Source organism: Salvia miltiorrhiza, chromosome 2 (genome assembly GCF_028751815.1).
Source record: "Salvia miltiorrhiza cultivar Shanhuang (shh) chromosome 2, IMPLAD_Smil_shh, whole genome shotgun sequence".
NCBI lineage: Eukaryota > Viridiplantae > Streptophyta > Magnoliopsida > Lamiales > Lamiaceae > Salvia > Salvia miltiorrhiza.
The window spans coordinates 35289740-35310686 of record NC_080388.1 but is presented as its reverse complement, the minus strand read 5'-3'; the positions used below and the strand labels follow the sequence as shown (position 1 = coordinate 35310686).

At 37.5% G+C, this 20947-nt stretch overlaps 2 protein-coding genes across 2 annotated transcripts; one reads left to right on the top strand and one right to left on the bottom strand.

Annotated features, from left to right (window-relative positions):
* Nucleotides 1–1833: 1833 nt before the first annotated feature.
* On the top strand, nucleotides 1834–4884 carry LOC131008372 (uncharacterized). Its single transcript, XM_057935256.1, has 4 exons — nucleotides 1834–2179; nucleotides 2703–3271; nucleotides 3440–3874; nucleotides 3988–4884. The coding sequence occupies exons 1-4, from the start codon at nucleotides 1834–1836 to the stop codon at nucleotides 4882–4884; spliced, it is 2247 nt and encodes a 748-aa protein (XP_057791239.1).
* Nucleotides 4885–7673: 2789 nt separating this feature from the next.
* On the bottom strand, nucleotides 7674–9814 carry LOC131012178 (polyphenol oxidase I, chloroplastic-like). Its single transcript, XM_057940090.1, has one exon. The coding sequence runs from the start codon at nucleotides 9599–9601 to the stop codon at nucleotides 7856–7858; it is 1746 nt and encodes a 581-aa protein (XP_057796073.1). The 5' UTR covers nucleotides 9602–9814; the 3' UTR covers nucleotides 7674–7855.
* Between the last annotated feature and the right edge of the window lie 11133 nt (nucleotides 9815–20947).

The window sequence follows — 20947 nt, the reverse complement described above, 5'->3', positions numbered from 1 at the left end:
CATTTACATGGCAAATTCAAACGTATTCTACATAGAATTCAGACATTTGCATTGTAATTACTCAAAAATTAAATATCAACCATTAAATTATGAGTATATCAATGATATAAATCTATTCCTATTTTATATTCTAAGAGTGATTTTTCAACCTAATCGCGCTCTCTCTCTCTCTCTATCTATCTATATATATATATATATATATATATATATATATATATATATATATACATATATATATATATAGGGAGAGGTTCAAATAAGAACCACTAATAAAATAAGAACGGAGAACCATTTTAAGTCATTCGATCATCAAGATCTACGGTGGATGCATCATCTTGGTGGATGGATGCAGGTGCTGGGTTCGAATCCTGAAGGGAGCAAAAAAATTATTTTTTTTGGATGCATTAAATTTAATAGCGGATGCATTAATTTGTATAGCAGATGCAGCAATTTTATTGGTTCTTATGTTCTCACGATAATTGTGGTTCTCACTATAACCGCACCCTATATATATATATATATATATATATATATATATATATATATATAGGGGAGGGTAGAATAAAAACACATTTTTTTGTATAAAATAGGAACCATTTTCAACCATTAGATCATCAAGATCTACGGTTAATTCATCACCTTGTTTGATGAATTTAGGTCCTGAGTTCGAATTTCAAAAGTAGCGAAAAATTTATTTTTCGCAATTTATACATTTATGCAGTGAATTCATACGTGTTCAACATAAAATTCATGATTCATCAGAGTGGTCTCCATTGAACTCTCCCCCCCCTATATATATATAATATAGGGTTCAATTCCATAGAAAAAAGGCTCTAAGATTAAGAAGTAAGAATGAATCTAAACCTTTGATTTCAACAAATCCTACGGATCAGATTAAATTCATCAAATCAGCTTACTAATTAAAACCAACCGCATAAAATACTCTAAAATTCGAAAAGGTTATAAGCATCAATTTCTTCTCATCAGATTTTAGGAAATTTAATCAGAACCCGGAAATCTCTCGATTTCCTTGAAGACGTGATACCATGAAGATTTTAACGAATTCTTATGATAAGCTTTTGAGTGTTATTTTGTTATTCATATTTCTTTCCAGCAACAATTTTGGTGTTAGTAGGTTTGCATTATATACTTCATTTTTACAATCCTTTGAACATGAATTAATAAAGTTATGAACTTTGTATTGAACATATGGGAATTATTAGTATTGTATAAAAAGTAAACTGCATATATATATTTGAAGCAACTAGTCCTCATGTGTTGAACTTTAAAAGTAAATTTAAAGAACAAAGTTCATTGATATGAATTATTATTACAAATACGAGTGTTTGTGGATATAAATTATAAAGTGGTGCCGCTCACATTTTAGAGAGATTGGATCGGTTTTTCGCAAATGACGCATGGATGTGTACCTTCCCTGGCTACGAAGTGCTCCATCTGAATAGAAAATCCAGTGATCATTGCCCGTTACTTCTTCTACTGGAGCGACAGGAGATGGATAATAAAAACAGACCACAGCCCTTATGCTTTGAGGCGATGTGGTTTAAAGAAGATAAGTGCAAAGTCCATTGTGCTCGTTTATGGGAAAGTGGGGGACCTGCACAATCTGTTGGGGACTTGAGTAGAAAACTCGCGGAGATGGGGCCTGGAATGAAACTTTGGGAGAAACAAGAATTTGGTCACATAAAAAAGCGGTGTGCTGCTATTCGGGAAGAGCTGGCGATGTTACAAAAACCCTAGAGAGACTCCTACACCAAAGCTGAACAACGTTTACTGGAAGCAGAGCTGGACGACCTTATGAATAAAGAGGAAATCATGTGGAAACAAAGATCTGGAGCTGACTGGTTGGAGGAAGGTGATAGAAATACGGGGTATTTTCACAAGGTGGCTGAGGGAAGAAAGAAAAGAAATCACATTAAGGAAATTCAGAAGTTGGATGGTACCATTACTCGCAAGAGTAGTGAGATGGAGGATATTTTTAGAACTCACTTTCAAACGCTTTTTACGGCCGGCGCAATCCATAACCCTGCAGCGGTCCTAAGTTCCATTGAACCGGTCGTAACTGAGGAGATGAACAAAGAGCTAACCGCCCCTTATACTCAGGAGGAGATTGCTCAAACTCTTAAGCAAATGCATCCTCTTAAAGCTCCCGAACCTGATGGTTTGCCTGCTCTTTTTTATTCTAATTGTTGGTCGTTTGTTAAACATGATATCACTCATCTCTTGCTTGGAATCCTAAACCAGGGTGATTCTCCTAAGACGATTAACTCCATTTTTTTGTGTCTCATCCCAAAAAAATAAGAAGTGTCTGATCCCTAGTGATTTTCGTCCCATTAGCTTGTGCAATGTTGTCTATAAACTTGTGTCTAAAGTTATCACTAACCGCCTGAAATCTTTTCTTCCCACTATTATTAATGAGAGTCAGTCTGCGTTTGTCCCCGGTCGTCATATTACTGATAATGCTCTTCTTGCCTTTGAAATCTTTCATATGATGAAACTTAATAAGGCCAAGGCTCATGGTGTGTTTGCTTTTAAATTGGATATGGCCAAAGCTTATGATAGAGTCGAATGAAATTTTTTGGAGGCTATGATGCGTCACCTTGGCTTCCAATCTTCGTTTGTTAATCTTATTATGAATTGTGTCACCTCTGTTTCTTTCTGTGTGTTGGTGAATGGTTCTCCAGGTACCGAGTTTCAGCCTACCCGCGGTTTACGCCAAGGAGATCCACTTTTCCCGTTTCTTTTCCTGTTTTATGCTGAGGCGCTGTCTGGTTTACTACGGCAGGCTGAAACGCATGAGCTCCTCCACGGGGCACGACTCTGTCGAACTGCTCCCAGAGTTAGTCACCTTTTGTTTGCTGACGATTGCATTGTGTTTGCACGAGCGAATACTTCTGAAATTGAAGTGATTAGCGACATTCTCCGCTGCTATGAAGGTGCTTCCGGTCAGATGGTCAACCGGGACAAATCTAAAATTTCTTTTAATAGTAGTGTTTTGGGGGAAACAAAGTTACTACTGACAGACCATCTGGGCGTCCAGTGCCAAGGTCAGAGAGGATCGTATTTGGGAATTCCAAGTACGGTTGGACGATCGAAAACAGAGATTTTCCAGATGCTTCTGGACCGCACCAGAAAGAAATCTAAAGATTGGAAACGTCGATCTCTTTCGGGGGCGGGGAAGATGGTGCTCATCAAGTCGGTCTTGCAGTCTATTCCGACGTACTTGATGAGTTGTTTTGCTATTCCAGACCAGGTTTATCATAAACTTAACAGTGTGGCAGCGAATTTCTTTTGGGGACAGAAGTTGGAAGAACGACGTATTCATTGGAAATGCTGGAAACGGTTATGTAGGGCTAAAAACGTTGGTGGTCTTGGCTTTCGGGATCTCAACCGTTTTAATCAAGCTTTGTTGGCAAAATAGGTTTGGCGTCTGGCTCAAAATGATACTTCACTCTTGGCACGTTCTCTCAAAGCAAGATATTACCCTCGTTCTGACACCTTCCTTGCTAGTAAAGCCCATAATCCATCTTTTGCTTGGACTAGCTTACTAGTACGAAGAAAGTTATTGGAAGAAGGTATGGCATGGCGTTTGGGTGATGGTGCTAGAATTCGTATGGGGCTGGACAGATGGCTTCCTGATGGACAAGGAAATTATTGCAAAGCGTCGGTTCCAAGGGGTTGTGAAAATGTTCGGCCTTCCTCTTTATTAATGGAGAATTCCTACGCTTGGGATATGGGTAAGTTGGCGGAGATGCTTCATGCGAATGATGTCTGGAAAATCTCTTCCAATCTTGTTGTTGTTTCTTCGAAACAAGACAGGTTTTTCTGGCCCCATGGCAAAGGCAACTCGTACTCGGTTAAATCAGGCTTCTTTTTTGCGGAATCGGTTCAAATGAGAGATGAGGCTTCTTCTTCGTCTAACTGGGAAGGTCTGTGGAATTGGATTTGGAATATGAGTGTTATTCCTAGGTGAAATTGTTCTTGTGGAAATGTTTGTCTGGAGCTGTTCCAACTGCCCAAGGTTTGCGAAGCCGATCTATTGATGTTGATCCGTTGTGTCGCCGGTGTGGGGAAGAGATTGAATCTGTGGAACACGTTTTAAGAGATTGTAAATGGGCTGGTTTCTTGTGGGAAGTTTCTCCCCTTCGGATCATTCCAAATTTTCTTGAGAGGCATCGCCAAATCTCTGACTGGTTTGAAGTGATTCGTAGCTTCCCCATTAAGGAACTCCACGAGTCTTTTGCTAATATTGCATGGAGTATCTGGTACGCGCGGAATATGTTTATGTTTCAAAACAAAGAACTTTCCCATATCGATTGTCTCTTGGTTGCACAGCGGGCAGTTTGGACTAAACGTATTTGTGATCCTCCAGCCCAAGCCAAACCAAACAGTGTCACTTGTAGCCGTAGAGGACAAATTAAAATCTGGTGTGATGCGGCGGTGGAGGGTGCTGCTGGTATGGGTTTTGGTATTCTTTATCAGGATCATGATCATGAGGGTCGGTCTATTGGTTATAGTTTTGGTTTCTTCCCTGGGATTTTCTTGCCAGTAGAAGCAGAGGCTAGAGCAGTGTTGGAAGGAATCACTTTGTGTAAGGAAAGAGGTTTTCAAGATGTCATTGTTGAAATGGATTGCCAAGTGCTTTATTGGCTCCTTGAAAAACATGAACTCGATCTCTCTTATTTGGGGAATACGCTCGAATCTATTTACTCATTGGCTTCGGATCTCCATCAACTTTATTTCAGTTGGACACCGCGTGATGGCAACGTCAGTGCAGATAGTCTTGCTCATTTTGCTTTACGTTCTCGCAGCTCTCTTAGTTTTGTTGTTGGCTTTCCTTCAATGTTAAACTCTCCCTTTGTTTAGTTATGAAGTTCTGCTCCTTTTCTCAAAAAAAAAAAATAAAAAACCAAAAGAAAGTGTCATCACATTAGTTTACATATTACTACCGATTAGTTTGGAGATAAAAGTAACTGAATCGATTGTGGATATGTACCATATATAAAAGATTTGATAAACATGTCGGTTACATTAATTGTATAAGGCACTTGTATTAAATAGTCTAAACTACCTTTAATGAAATATTTTCGGCAGATTTATTGAATAGATAAGAGTCGTCCGATCTTGTTATTTAAATGGATAGGATTGCTTCTTAATTTTCAAAATATTTGTCCTTCTCAATAGAATTTCTAAAAGTTAGTACATTAAGAGTACCATTTTGAGATAGCCATTTTGAACAGTAAAATATAATATCTGGCCACCAATCTAAAAAACATAAATTTTGGCCATTTTTTACGTTTTAAGACTGTTTTTGCTTTTAATTAGGACTGACCGGATTCAGGTTTGCACGCGGGTTAGGCACACTTGACACTATTAGTGCCAAATTAAAAGTACCAATGGGACGAATAAAAAAAAGTACCAATAGGAAAAACAAATCTAAGTAAATTGATACTTTTGACACTATTAGTGTCAATAGTGTCGTGCACGAATGGTATTAGTGGCCATAAGAGAGAGTATATGGCACTGATATGGTCATAAGTACCATTCGTGCAGCACCCTAAATAGAGAATTTAAACCCTAAATGGGGAATCTAAACCCTAAAATGGATATTCCAACTAAACCCTAAATGGAGAATCTAAGCCCTACGGAGAAGTGTTCGAAATGGCCATATAACTGCACTCATCTATATAAGACAAGACAATGTATCAACACAAGTATATGACACTAATATGGTCACTAGTACCATTCGTGCATGACATTGACACTAATAGTGCTAAGTGGTCACTAGTACCATTTGTGCATGGCACTTTTGGCACTAATAGTGCCAAGTGTGCTTAACCCTTGCGTAAATTCGAATCCAGGTAATTAAGGGCAAAATCGTCATAAAACGTACACAATGGTCATATTTTGTGTTTTTCAAATCAGTGGTCAAAATTTGTGTTTCCTTCTTCAAAATGGTCACGCGGGTATTGTTTCATACATTAATGTGTTATGTTTTGTGTCCCCAACTTTCAACATTTTCTCCAAAAATGTCCTAAATTTTTATTTTCTCTTCCAAAACGTCCAATTTTCAGTTTTTCTTTTATAAAATGTCCAAAACTTTTATTTTTTAGTAAAAAAAAACCCCAATTTCAATATTTTCCAAAAAATATCATGTTATACAAAATTCGACGACGACAAAATGAATCACACCATCAAATTCTTAGGTAAAATAATGTCATTTTATTGAGTGAGGTGAAATAAAAAAATTAATCTCACCTAAGAATTCGGCGAAGTAATTCAGCATTCCGTTGCCGGCTTTTAAATATTGGGATATTTTTTGAAAAATGTTGAAAGATGAGGTTATTTTAATAGAAAATTAAAGTTGAAGATATTTTTTAAAAAACACTGAAAAATAAAAGGGCATTTTATAGATAAAGTTGAAAATGTGAAGATTTTGAAGAGAAACTAGAAGTTAAGAGTATTTTGTAGAAATTGCTGAACTCAAGGACAAAAAATATGATTAATTTCATTATAAATATTATAGAAAATTGCAAATACATAAGTTAAAGGTCACGTACGTACAAATTCATAATATTATATGATATTGTCACGTAAGTGATGCATATACAAAAATCTATTAACTAATATGAAAACGGATATAACATGAATGTTGACAACATATCAATATGAAAAACTTTATTCACAAACTAAGTAAAATATTGATTACAATTGCCACACATATTCCAATATATACATTGTTATTCATGATGAAATAAACGTACACATATTTCATCACGTACACATGCATATATATATATATATATCCGTCTGTTCCATTTTATCAAAACCCTGCAATTGGAAAAGGCTCGAATAGAAACGAAATAGAGCAGGCGCAGCGCGGCTCGAGTCAGCCCTCGACGAGTCCCGCCCCAAGCTTGAAAGGGTACGCGATGGATATAGATACTCAGCTTTAAGGATTTATGTGGAGCGCGTGCACACACGCATTTTTTTTTAATTTTTAATTTTAAAATTATTAAAACATAAACTTTAATTTTAATTAAATATAGCTTTTATTTTTATAATGCACTTTATATTGTAGAGAAGCCTACATTTTTCGATATGAAATTCAATACAAAATTAAATTAATGCAGCTTTTTTTTATAGTGCATCCACATTATAGTGAAACCTATATTCTTCTATGTGGGATTCAAAGTGTATGTTTTCAAATAGTTTTAATTGTAGTTTTTAATTTTTTTTCTATTTAATTATTTCAATTTTGGAATTAACATTTAATGAAATTTTTAATTTTAAAATTCGATATTTATTTTAATTTTAAAATGCATTATTTATACAAAATAAAATTAAAATCTATTAAGCCCCGGGCCATTGTGGAGGGGTAAGGTAGGGCACACCTCTATAGACTCCCCAATGGCCCCTCTGGATGCTCTAACGATATGGGTCTGTCCAACATTACGCATTCTAATTGCAAGAAAATTGAAATTCTTATCGATTAATACTTGCCCGAATATATGGATTGTCTGTCAATTTCGTAATGTAATTTTATTCACCAAAAAGAACAGAAAGGCGCATAATACTTGGTAGCTTAGATTATTAATCAATTTTAATTAAAAGTTGTAACACAAATTACTAGAAACCAAACAAAGTTGCAAACATAATTAAGAAGCCAAACTCTCATTCCCATCACAATTACAAGAAAAAAAGATGAAATCGCAAGCACACGCACGAACCCGAGTCCGAAGCAGCTCGAGTATGTTATTCTGCAACACCAAATTAATCTAAAGGCAAAGAAAAGAGCGGGAATCTGGCAAAGGGAAAGTGGACAAGTGCAGCGGAATCAAGCTTTAGGTGGATTCTCAATGATCTTGATGCCGCCAATGGTGACCCCAGGTCCCTGGTGCCTTGGCACAATTGTGACAACGATGGTATCGTCATCAGCGATGTCCATGTCTTCATACAAATCCGTGAGCTTCAACCTGATGGACGTGGTCGCCGTTTTCTTGGGAGCCTTGTGCGGCACCTGCGCATAAGTCCCCGCGTAGGCCGCCTTGTCGAGCTCGAGCGGGTTGTCATCCTCGTCGTTGACGAAGACGTCGAACTTGAGGAACTTGGTGGTGTCAACAGAAATGTCCTCGAGCACGAGCAGCTCGTCGGCCTTGCCCTTCTTGGTCTTCTGCACCTCGAACCTCACCACTTTGTTGAGCTTGAGTGGGAAGAGCGTGGCGGCCTTGGGGGCCGAGCTGGAGGTCTTCTTGATCCTGGCGAGGGCGGTCTGGATCGGGGGCCGGTAGTCGAGCCAGGGCAGGTCGATCCTCTGCAGATCGTACCCCATCTTCCGGGTGTCGATGCAGTCCCGGACGTAGACGCGCACGAGCTGCGCGTTCTCGTCGTAGAAGAGGAAAGAGGCGTTGAGGTAGTCGGGATCGGTGATGGTCTTTTCGGGCACCTTGTCGCTGGGGAGGACGTCCTTCCATAGAGTCCACATGCGGTCAACGTTGGCATGGTGGCAGTAGAAGAGCGGGTCCCGCCCTGCCGAGTAGAAGTTGCCCATGTCTTCACCGCTCGGCTCCCGTGGGTCCCCTACGAAGACGTGGAGGGCCGTGTGGGACCCCCTCTCAGAGGACCCCGGTCCAGGGCTGACCGGGGTGCCTTCGCGATAGGGCTGACCCATGAAGTCATAGACGTCGGCATTCCCCCGGATCATCTCCGTGTACATCACAGTCAGGTTGTTGGTTACCAACTGCATGGGGTCTGTATTCCCGGTCATGCCGAGGTCCACGACCGACTTCAGGTTGGCCTGGTTGCGCTTGGAGTCATAGATGGCGGCGTTGGGGTCGAGAAATATGGGTGGGATGGTCATCCCCTTAGGGTTGTCCCAATTCCAGAAGGGCAGTGCGAAAGTGGGATCGCCGATGAGATTGCCGAGGATTCTCTCATAGAAGTACAGATACCATCTGTGGAAAGGGAAGAAGAGCCATGAATTGTGGACTTGGATGTCAAGGTCGCCCTGCCCGGGCTGGTTGTAGGCTCCGTTGCAGTAGGCGCAGTGGATGAAGGCCTGCTGCATGAAGCTGCGGGGGTCGTCTTCGGGAAGTTTCTTCATGCGTTCGATCGCCAGGTTGTACTTGAACACCTCCGTCGGCGTGAGGCGGTGGGCGGATTTGCGGGTTCGCAGCTTATACACGGTCGGGAGCTGATAGTCGATGATGTTGCCCGTGATCGGCGGGCAGCAGTTGATGTCCAGCTCCTTGCCGGTGTTCAGGTTGGTGGCGGTGCCGCATTTGTCCAGCTCCGGGGCTTGCACCGGGTTGGCGGACGCTGCCTCGGTGGAGATCAGGTTGGCGGCGCCGTAGAGGCCGCCCAGACCGAAGAGGACGTTGCGGCGGTCGAGTTTGCCTTGGGGGGAATCGGAGTGGTTTTGGTTTGGGGTGGCGGAGGCCGAGACGCGGAAGGGGTGGCGGTGGTTCCGCCTTGCATGGGAGAGGATAGGTGTGGGCTTGGTTAGGAGAGGGTGGTTTTTGGAAGAGGGAGGGGCGGGGGAGGAGGAGGCGGTTGTTGTGCAATGAAGGTAGAGGGAAGCCATGGATAGTTGCCTGGGATAGATTTTTACGTAGAAGTTGTAGCTTATTTATAGGGGAGAGATGGAGAGTACTTCATATAGTACTGTATTAAAGTGGGGGTAGATATATGCATTTGATCTCTACTCTCGATATGTATATCCGGGGAGAGCTAGGTTACGAACTAGTTTTAGGGTCCGTTCACTTTGATGGATGACAAAAGGAAGGATAACAAAAATTTATGTTTAAATTAAATGATTCTTTTCTTATTCCACATTTTACACAAAAGAGAAGTTCACAAATTTTTCTTTCTTATTTTCAGTTCAAGGAGGGATAATATTATCCCTCCATTTTGGTGTGATAATAATATCCCTCCTTGAAGTAAAAATAAGGAAAGAAAAATGGTGAATTTCTCTTTTGTGTAAAATGTGGGATAAGAAATGAGACATTTAAAGACATAAATTTTTGTTATCCCTCCATTTAGATGGATAAAAAGCAAACGCACCCTTAGGATATATTTGCTTTGAGGTATGAGGGAGGGAAAAACTACATTTATCACTTTATATTTTATTTGCTTTGATGTATAAAAAAATTTGAGCATGTTGTATATTTTTCGAGCATGTTGTATAATTTTTCGGGCAGCCCCTTATCCCTTGGAAAAATGAATAATTTTATACCTAAGAGAGGGTGATATAATTTATACCACCTTATAAGAAGTGGATAAATATATTATCCTTCAAACTAAATACTTAAGATATAACAAATGTGATCCTCACTTTAAGTGATAAGTTTCTACTTCATTATATTATCCTTCCACTTAGAGGGACTAGCAGTAAGAACGTGCGATGCACGTTTAACACATCTAATTCTATATATACTATGGAAACAAATTACATAAATATTATTATATATTTTGAATATTTTTATTAATTAATTGTATTTATTAATTTGACTATAATTGAAATTTAAAAAAGAAATCAATGTAATTATTAATGAATAAATTTAAATATAAGAAAGTAATATTCATAATATACGTCTAAATGAAAATGCAAAAAGATCTATGAAAAATATCTTAAATTATCTAAGTACGGAGCAAGACGAATTTTAAATATTTTCTTGTTTAATTTTGACGATTGGGGATCTTTTTTTTATTATTATTGTTGGTTTGCAACATAATGTTATTCAGCGACATAATCTTTACCTTGTGTGCTTTCACAATATGGTTGTGGATAATGGCATTTGCATTTTTCTTTAATCATACAAGGATTATTTAGATTCTTCTCTCCACAAGGTCCATGCATTATATATTTTTTCACCAATTCAAACAATTTGGAATTATTTTCTTGAATCGGAAGTTCGACATTTACAAACTTATCTATTTCACTTGTCGTATTCAACTTATACTATGAATTAGGGCTGTCGATCGGTTCGGGTTCGGTTATCCATACCCGAATTTTCGGTTACCCGAACCCAAAATTGCCATATTTCACTAACCGTTCCCGAACCGTTTTAGGTGTTCGGTTACCCGATTTGGTTATTTGGGTATCCGAAATACCCATTTAAAAAATTAAAATTCAAATAATTTGCTAGATAGAGGATTTGAACCTTTGTCTCTAGAAAATACACAAAGCAACTTATCCACTAGACTAAAGCTTATTCTTAAACTTTAAACATATCATAATTTTATTTTAGCTAAGACTCGATTTTTAAATAAAAAATAAATAAATTAATGAATTAATAATTAAAATATAATATATATATATATATATTAAATAATTTATTAAATAATTTTCGGTTATTTCGGTTAACCCGTTTCGGTTATTGGGTTAACCGATACCCGAAATTTTTCTAAAAATGATATCCGAAACCGAACCGATCCCAAAAAATTCGGTTATTGGATACCCAAACCCGGAAATTTCGGTTCGGTTAACGGATTATCCAAAATTCGATAACCAATTAGACAGCCCTACTAAGAATTGAAAATTATCAGTGTTAGGTCCTGAGGGTCTCGAATAAATGTATGGGGGGGAATACACCTATGGGCTATTTTTCAACAATCCTCAATCAGAGGGATCTCAATCAGAGATCAAAACGAAACTTTGCATGCAAACAAAGACGCCTGTTTTACTGAAATCAGTTTTGACCAAACAGGGTTGACGACTGATACTGAAAGCTCTTCAGTAAAGAGTTACCAGTTAAGTTGCTGGAACTTAACTGATGCAAGTAAGGGCTTCAGTCGAGTTTGCTAAAACAGAGATGATAACACTCTTCCTGACTATCAGAAGATAGATCAGTCAGACTGATATCATACGCAGCGAAAATTAAACTTAGTTTCGAAATAGCCTCGGTGGAGCAAGTTGTTGGTTATGGTTTCTCTTTGCAGTTAGTCAGTGTTCAGTTTTATCAATTGAAATAACACAAGTAAGAATGTAAAACTGAAAGCTGTAAACAACACAGAGACTTTTACGTGGTTCGAAAAAACCCTTTCCTACATCCACGGTTGGTTGATCAGACCAACAATCCACTCCGCAAGTGCTTAACAGGTGCACTGCAAACCAAACCGTGTGCTTGTCGGGTGCACACAACCGTACACTGAAGAAAACCCTTCTTCAGTACCCACGCTTCACTCGCGTCGGATTTCTCTTGCATAACACAACCCGTGCTAAGACTCTCAGAGACAGAAAACCCTTCTGACCTCCGAATCACTCAAAACACTCTTATGGGGGGAGGTTTGAACGAGTGCCAACTATACTTACAAAGAACAAGTTCTTTGAAGCAAGTTTGACCTTTGGCTTCTAGGTGAACAGAGTTTTGCCTAAGGTCTAAGAGAATGTATGTAATCAGCAGTGACTGATTTTGGCTTTGGAATTCTCTTCTTCGATTCAAGCTTTGGGGAGTTTAAGCTTAAGGCTGAGTAGCAATTTCGGTAGAGCTTTAGCTTATGTCGTTGAATCGGTGAAGGTTGAAGTGATCCTCGAGCGCTATTTGTAGGAGAACTCTTGAATAGATCCGTTGGCGTAAATCGTCCTCAAGATTTCTTCCGTTGGAGAGCAATTTGAATTTGGGCTGAGGCTTCAATCTTCGAGGTTCCTTGTCTGGGTGGAAATGGCTCTCTTTGATGGACAGGAGATGTGACGTCTCTGAAAAGTTACCACCAGATAGGAATGACCTCTGCAGAGATAAGATCCTGAGATCTCTGCATTTAATGCGGCTGTACTTTGTGAGTACGTGGCTTCCTCTGAACGTTGGAAGATCAGTCCGAGGAGGAATATTCAACTGATACTTGACTTTAGTATCAGTCCATTGCGCGCATTAAGTAATCAGTCTTCAACTGATACTTCAGTTGGTATCTGCAGTCTTCAGTCTTCAGTCCTTCGTTCTTCAGTCTTCAGTCTTCAACACCGCAAGCTAAACTAGAAACGAACTCTAACACTTGAGTTCAAAACAATTATAGTCTATTACAATTAAGTCTTATGAATTTTGGTATCATCAAAACAAGGGTTAGGATATTCCACAAGGTTCCCAACAATCAGCATGTGGACATGTGGTAACCTTATTTTTTAAAACTCAACTAGATCAATATGTGAAGCTACGTGTCCAAAAATTTCACAAGTCTTGCAATTTTGCTCGAAATACCGTGTAGTTAAGTCTGGACGATCTTGAGATGTTTGGCCATCATATATATAATGCTTCTTGCATTTCTTTCCACTCTAGATTGCAAGTCATTGTAATGAATAGATCTAGTTTCCCAAAAATTTTATACTAATGCCAATGCATCAACATATCTACGACGCATATCTCTTGGTCCTCCTATAAATGTTGCTGGTACGTAGAACAATTTTTTTGCCAACTTCATTCCTTCTTAATTCTCCATTAAAGACACTATCCACAATTCCTTGATATAATTCTACTCTTATACTTGATTGATCATGTAAGGATTTGCATATCGCTTTTCCTCCTCGAAGATCCTTGGATACAAAGAAAAAGTCATATGTTACTACCTATGTATGATGAATACTTCTTATACATAAATTGAACGAAATACTCACTTGATATATGTCTCTGCAACCTCTGCACAATTGCTCAAAATACACATGTGTGCAGCAATGTATTCGCGCTCATCCATGTATCTCTTTGTCCCTCGGCCAATTGAACGTCCAATTGGTTTGAATATGGCGAGACAAAGAGGATCATAATTTTCAGCAACAAGCATCACAATATTGCGAGGCAAAGTTGTCCACTTTGTAGATATTTGATCTTCAAGGTAAAAAGAAGAGAAGGTTGACATTTCTGCATGTAAATATGCATTGGAGATGGACCCCTCAACCTTGGCTTTGTTTTTTATATGATTTTTCAATGTCCTCAAATATCGTTCAAAAGGATACATCCACCGATATTGCACTGGACCAGCCAATCGTGCCTCATCTGCCAAATGAACTGGTAGGTGCTCCATTGAATCAAATAAACTAAGAGGGAAGATTCGCTCAAGTTTGCAAAGAGTAACAGCTATCTTCTCACTAAGTATTCCCATATCATATATGGCCACGTTGCGGGATGTTAATTCTCTGAATAAGAAACTTAACTCTGTAATTGCCTCCCAGACATTCTTAGGAAGAAGTTCTTTAAAGGCAACAGGCAGCAGTATTTGCATGAACACATGACAGTCGTGACTTTTCATGTTGTGCATCTTCAGGGCGTTCATGTCAACGCATCTACTAATATTTAACACGTACCCATCGGAAAACTTAAGACTCTTGATCCATTGAAGTAAGATCTTCTTCTCTTCCCTGTCAAGCGTATAACATGCTTTCGGATACTGTCAGGTTCCATCCACTTTCTTCAACTCTTTCCGCTTGCAGAAGATGTTCAATTCTTCTCTGGATTTTTCTGTATCTTTTGTCTTCCCCTTCACATTCAGGACAGTATTTAACACGTTATCAAACACATTTTTCTCAATGTGCATGACATCCAGATTATGTCGAATCAAAAGATGTCTCCAATAGGGTAGATTCCAAAATTTAAGGAATCTAATTTAGGGAATCTAATTAAAATGTGGGGCCCACTGTAACCTCATCCCTCTTTCTGCACTCTCTCTTTCATGCACACACAGACGGACCGCACAGCGGCACTTCTGCCTCCATCCATTCCCGGCGAACGGCGCCGTCCACGATGGCGGTGACCGTCTCCAATTCTCTAAACTCACTACAACGGTATAATAATGCCCATTGATACTTGATAGTGTGGAAAGCTGCCACCTGTGCATACTCGCCCGATTCCCTCTTTACATTTTCTTCCACAAATCAAAACCCTTTTCCTCAGATCTTCACACTTCCCCTCCCCTTCACCTTCAAATCCTACCTTATGCAGAATTTTCACAAGCCTATTAAATTATAGCCACTTGCACTTTATGGAGTGCAAAGGTCCGATTTCCCCCCACTCCTGAAACTCGCCGGAATTTCATTATTTTTCGGCCAACCAATGAAAGTTTCCCTAAATAATTCAGAGAATCTCATCCTCGACTCGATGAGCAAAGCTTTTCCGAAGCTAATGGTGTGGCTGATTCTATTGGTGTCCGCCACTTTCTTACTCTACACAACCAAGTTGCTCTTCTCTGCTCACACCTCCTGCGACGACCAAATCTTCACCGTCGGCCGTTTCCCGGTTGCCCTAGCCGCAAATTAGGCGACGCTGCAGCTTCAGAAACCCTCGGAATCGAGCTCGCACGCTGCAAAACTTAATAAGACTGGATTGGAGGACATTATTTTCGGCATTGCCACGTCGGCCATCTGTGGGAGAGGAGGAGGAAGTACGTCAAGCTGTGGTGGAATCCGCGGAGAGGAATGCGAGGGGTCGTGTGGCTCGATCGCCGCGTGAGGGCACACCGGAATGAGACGGAGAGGCTGCTGCCGCGGCTTAGGGTTTCGAGCGACGCGCTGCCGGGGAGTGGTGGTTGTTGAGTGAGCGGTGCTTGAGATCGAGAACTGTGTTGGGAACTTAATGAAATATCCTAATCCTTGTTTTGATGATACCAAAATCAATAGGTTTATTTTGTAATAGACTAGAACTGCTTGAACTCAAATGTTAGAGTTCTTTTTCTAGTTTAGTTGTTGTTCTGAAGACTGAAGACTGAAGAACGAAGGACTGAAGACTGAAGACTGAAATTGCCGACTGAAGCATCAGTCGAATAATCAGTTTTCATTGATTACTTAATGCGAGCCACGTGGAATCAACGGATTGATACTAAAGTAAAGTATCAGTTAAACATTCTTCCTCAGACTGAACCTCCAACGTTCAAAGGAAGCCACGCACTCCAGAAGTACAACCGCATTAAATGCAGAGATATCAGGATCGTCCTTTCTCTGCAGAGGTCATTCCTCTTTGGTGATTACCTTTTCAGAGATGTCGCATCTCCTACTCTTCAACATAGCCGTTCTCACCAAACAAGGAACCTCAAAGATTGAAGCCTCAGGCCAAGTTCAAATTTCTCTCTAACGGAAGAAATATTGAAGACCTTCTCCGCCAACGGATCTATTCAAGACTTCTCCTATAAATAGCGCTCGAGGATCACTTCAATCTTCACCGATTCAACGACATAAGCTGAAACTCTGCCAAAATTATTTCTCAGCTAAAGCCCAGACTCTCCAAAGTTTGAATCGAAGAAGAGAATCCAAAGTCAAAATCAGTCACTGCTGATTACATATATTCTCTTAGACCTTAGGCAAATATTGTTTATCCAAAGCCTAGGTCAAACTAACTGCAAAGAACTTGAACTTTGAAGTTTTGTTGACAAGTTTTCAAACCTCCATTCAACCGACTGAATCGAGTATTTTCAAACCTCCGTGAGATCCTAGTGCACAGTGCGTGCTAGGAGTGAGAAATCTAACAAGGTGTGTTGGTACAAATGATTGGATCTTCGGTTGTTTCGCTTGTGGGCACCCGTAAGCACATGTTCAGGTTTGCAGTGCACCCGTAAGCACTTGTCCAGTGAAGTTGTTGGTCTGATCAACCGATCGTGGATGTAGGATGTGTTTTTCGAACCACATAAAAATTTCTGTGTTATTTACAACTTTCAGTATTTACTTTCTTACTTGTGTTCTTCCATTCGTTAACTGAAAACTGATTAATAGCAAAGAGAAACCTAAAGACTAACAACGTGCTTCACTCACAGGCTTTTACGAAATAAAAGTTTTCTGCTGCGTGTGTTATCAGTCTGACTGATCTATCTTCTAATAGTCAGTAAGATTCATAACATCTCTTTTTATCAAACTCGACTGAAGCCTTACGTGCATCAGTTAAAGTCCTTTGACTTAACTGATAAATCCTTACTGAAGAGTATTCAGTATCAGTCGTCAACCATGTTTTGGTCAAAACTCTTTTCAGTAAACAGGTGTTTGAGTTTGTGTTTGAAGTTTTGTTTTGATCTCTTGTAAAGATCGAAAATAGCCTATAGGTATATTCCCCCCCCATACACCTATTCAAGACCCTCCGGACCTAACAGACTGTCTTGATGCAAGTCAGAGTGGGCCCCACATTTTAATTAAAAAATAATAAAAAAAAAGTTGACTAACGGTAGTTAACGCCGTTTGGTCATAGAGGCCTAATTGCACAGTTTTTTGAGTTCGGGGGTTTAGTTGCACACACAGTGAGTAAGAGGGGTTATACATTATAGGGGCTACAACTTAAAGTTCCTATCCGCACCTTTTCCCTTTTCAATTTATACATTTATTTTTATTCTAATACTTGATAAATTATTATTGAGGTCATTAATTTTGTAAATTACATAAAAATCAAATAATTAATAAAAAGAACAAATCGGACTTTGATTTTTATAGTATAATTTATAAAATTGATGATACCAATAACAATTTATGAAGTATTAGAATAAAAATAAATGTATAAAACAAAAAAGATAACGCTAACGAGGGCTAAACGTGATTGGTGCTCACAGAAGGTATGTAGCCAGGGACGGAGCCAGGGGGGCTAGAGCCCCCTCCCAAATTTTGAGTTTTTTTTTTAAATTTATAAATATGTATAGATATATGTTTATACCTATTATAAAATAATTTTTTTTATAAAAGAGTATTTGGTTATTATATTATCTCATATATACTTAATTTAAGGATAATTTTGTTATTTAAAACTATATAATCTATGAAATATTGTTTGTTATTATTACTATTATACTTGTCTTTTAATAAAAAATGCCTAATATGTATGAAATGCTAAAAAAAATTATAATGAATTGAAACTAATTTTTAATATATAGAAAATATATAATCTATGAACATGTTGTTTGTTATTATTATTATGCTTGCCTTTTAATAAAAAATGTCTTAAATATACGGAATGTCCAAAATTTTTTTTGTGATATATTGAAACTATATAATCTATGAAAATATTGTTCGTTACTATTAGTATTATGCTCGTATTTTAATAAAAAAAATACTTTAAATATACAGAATGCCCAAAAAAAATTTCTCCCCGTACAAGTTCAGCCCCCCCGAACTTAATTCCTGACTCTGTCCCTGTATGTAGCATAACATTCTCTCTCTATATATATATATGAGTTTTAATAAAAACAAAATTATTATAGTAAATGAGAACCAAATTTCGTAAATGAAATCTCAATATGCATGCAGATCTTGATTGAAAGAAAATAGATAAAAGGGAGACAACGCAGCCATTGATGCAAAGCTCTCAATTGAATATTGAATAATAACTGATGGATCTTACATACCTCAAGTAGACAAGATAAAACTAATACTATATACTAAGGAGAAGATGCTTCTAGATGCACTCCACACTAACCCTAAAGCAATATAAAGAAAGTAGTTGATAATACGACAACAACTCAATCTCTATCTACTGCATAAAGCAAAGGAAGGACAAAACAAACTAAAGCAATTCTCAGATGCTTTATTCCCCAGACATATCCTTAATTAGCTATAATGTCTTTGGTTAAACTCCTTTGAATCCTGGCTGGTTGACAAGGTGGCAAAGCTTGCTGCTTCATCATCTGACCATGCATGTCCACGTAAGGTTCATGTATGGCAGACTTGGGAGATTCTCTAACATTGATCAAGGTAGTTTTAATAGTTGGAGCAATTGTTGGCATATGATCGATCAAGCTACCCCAATTTTGTAGTATCTCTCTCTCTCTCCAAAAAAGTATAAACGCATCACGCATGTGTTAAAATAAGAGCAATGGTTTGTTTGCCAAAGTTCTGTATCTGATGACAAAATTAGCATCACATTCCAACCAAAAATAATTGGGAATGTGATACTTTATTCATTAATCATCCTCTTGCCTAACATCAATATTCCCAGCAAATTTCTCAAATTAAAATTGTATAGTTGAAGCAAGCAACAAAGCTAGAAGAAACCACAAGCATTCATTTGTCCAAATTTGTATACTCAAATGCACCCATATTACATTAAAAAGAAAATGAAGTGCAAAATCTATATCTATATATATATAATAGCAAAATAAATCTTATAGTAAAATTTTCCTCAATTTTCATTCACTCTTATTTTTTTTTCTAAATTTTAAATTAATTTCCATATCTAAAAAAGATTTATATTTGTATTTTATTTTATTATATAATATTAGTTTAAGTTTATCACATCATACTCACAAATTAATATGTATATATATAATACGTTTATATATAGATGTATATATATATATATATATATATAATAGCAAAATAAATCTTATCCTACGTAGCGCCGTATAATCACACTATTTTAATTTTCCTCAATTTTCATTCATTCTTATTATTTTCTAAATTTTTAATCAATTTCCATATCTAAAAAAGATTTATATTTGTATTTTATTTTATTATATAATATTAGTTTAAGTTTATCACATCATACTCACAAATTAATATGTATATATATAATACATTTATGTATAGATGTATTTACTTAAACAATTAACTATATATATATATATATATATATATATATAGGGTTGAGTTCAACAGAGAATTATCTTTTTATTCATCATGAACAAATCTATATATTTTACGAACAGATCAACATAACTAATGAACAGACGCATTTAATAAAAATATAGAAAAACTCGCCACCAGCAGGATTCGAACCCGGGGCAAATTGTTGTTCATGCGGTACATTGATCTGTTCATTAAAATTATAGATCTGTTCGTTTTTATTTTACGAATTCTCTATTCTCCACAATATTTAGCTTCTCTGTTGAACCCTTCTATATATATATATATATATTTCATGGACGGATGAAGTATTTAAAATTTCTGATTGAATATGATTTCAAAATTTGGTGATGTTGTTTAAAGTTTGAGACGAGATGATGCTCATAACTCAATTTTCGTCTTTCAAGTTTTAGAGATGATGCTCATAAGTAAGAGGCGAGATTACCAAAACTCAATTATGATCTTTCAAACTCTAGACGAGATGATGCTCACAACTCAGTTATGATCTTTCAAACTTCAGACAAGATAATGCTCAAAACTTAGTTATGCCATCTTAAGTTTCAGAAAAGATGATGCTCAAAACTAAGTTGTGATTTTTCAAGTTCCATATGAGAGGGTGCTCAAAAGTCAGAGATGACATGTCAAGCTCCAAACGAGATTATTCTCATAACTTAATTATAGTTTCACAAACTCTAGACAAAATGATACTCACAAGTAAGTTATAATCTTCAAGCTCCATACAAGATGATGCTCAAAATTCAAATGTGGTATTTCAAACTCCAAATAATATATTATAATCTTCAAGCTCCATACAAGATGATGCTCAAAATTCAGATGTGGTATTTCAAACTCCAAAGAATATGATTTTCAAAATTTTGACGTTCAAATGTCATATGTGGTCTTTAGAGTTTCATATGATTATCTGATCTTATTAGGTCCATATGAGACGATACTCAGATGACATATGTGTTTAATTAAATTATTTCTTATCCGTCAAATTTAAAGAATTTGTACAAACTTAATACTCCCTTCGTGAGTTCGAGGGTTTTTTAGGACAGTAACTTAGATTGATTTGGAAATTAGGACAATAACTTCCGAACTTGTAAAAATAGGACACTAATTTTTTATTAGAGTAAAATAGGACACTAATTAATAAGTGTTGCATCCGCAGGACATTTTTTAGCCAATTATCGGCTGAGAAATTTCCTATTTTTACGACGCTTATTAATTAGTGTCCTATTTTACTCTAAAAAAATAATTAGTGTCCTATTTTTACAAGTCTATTGTCCTAATTTTCAAATCAATCTAAGTTAATGTCCTAAAAAATCCCCTGACTCCTCCCTTCGTCCCCCAAACATCTTCATAAGAGCTAGAGGTTGACACGGGTTTTAATAAAAGTTAGTTATGTCTTTGATAAGT

Bases quoted from the DNA above. Each gene is read 5' to 3' on its own strand.
- LOC131008372 (XM_057935256.1), top strand. From the start codon at position 1,834: ATGTGGAAACAAAGATCTGGAGCTGACTGGTTGGAGGAAGGTGATAGA. The intron at 2,180-2,702 runs GTTTGCCTGCTC...ATGGTTCTCCAG, and splicing joins TAAAGCTCCCGAACCTGATG to GTACCGAGTTTCAGCCTACC. The intron at 3,875-3,987 runs GTTAAATCAGGC...TGTTATTCCTAG, and splicing joins GCAAAGGCAACTCGTACTCG to GTGAAATTGTTCTTGTGGAA.
- LOC131012178 (XM_057940090.1), bottom strand. From the start codon at position 9,601: ATGGCTTCCCTCTACCTTCATTGCACAACAACCGCCTCCTCCTCCCCC.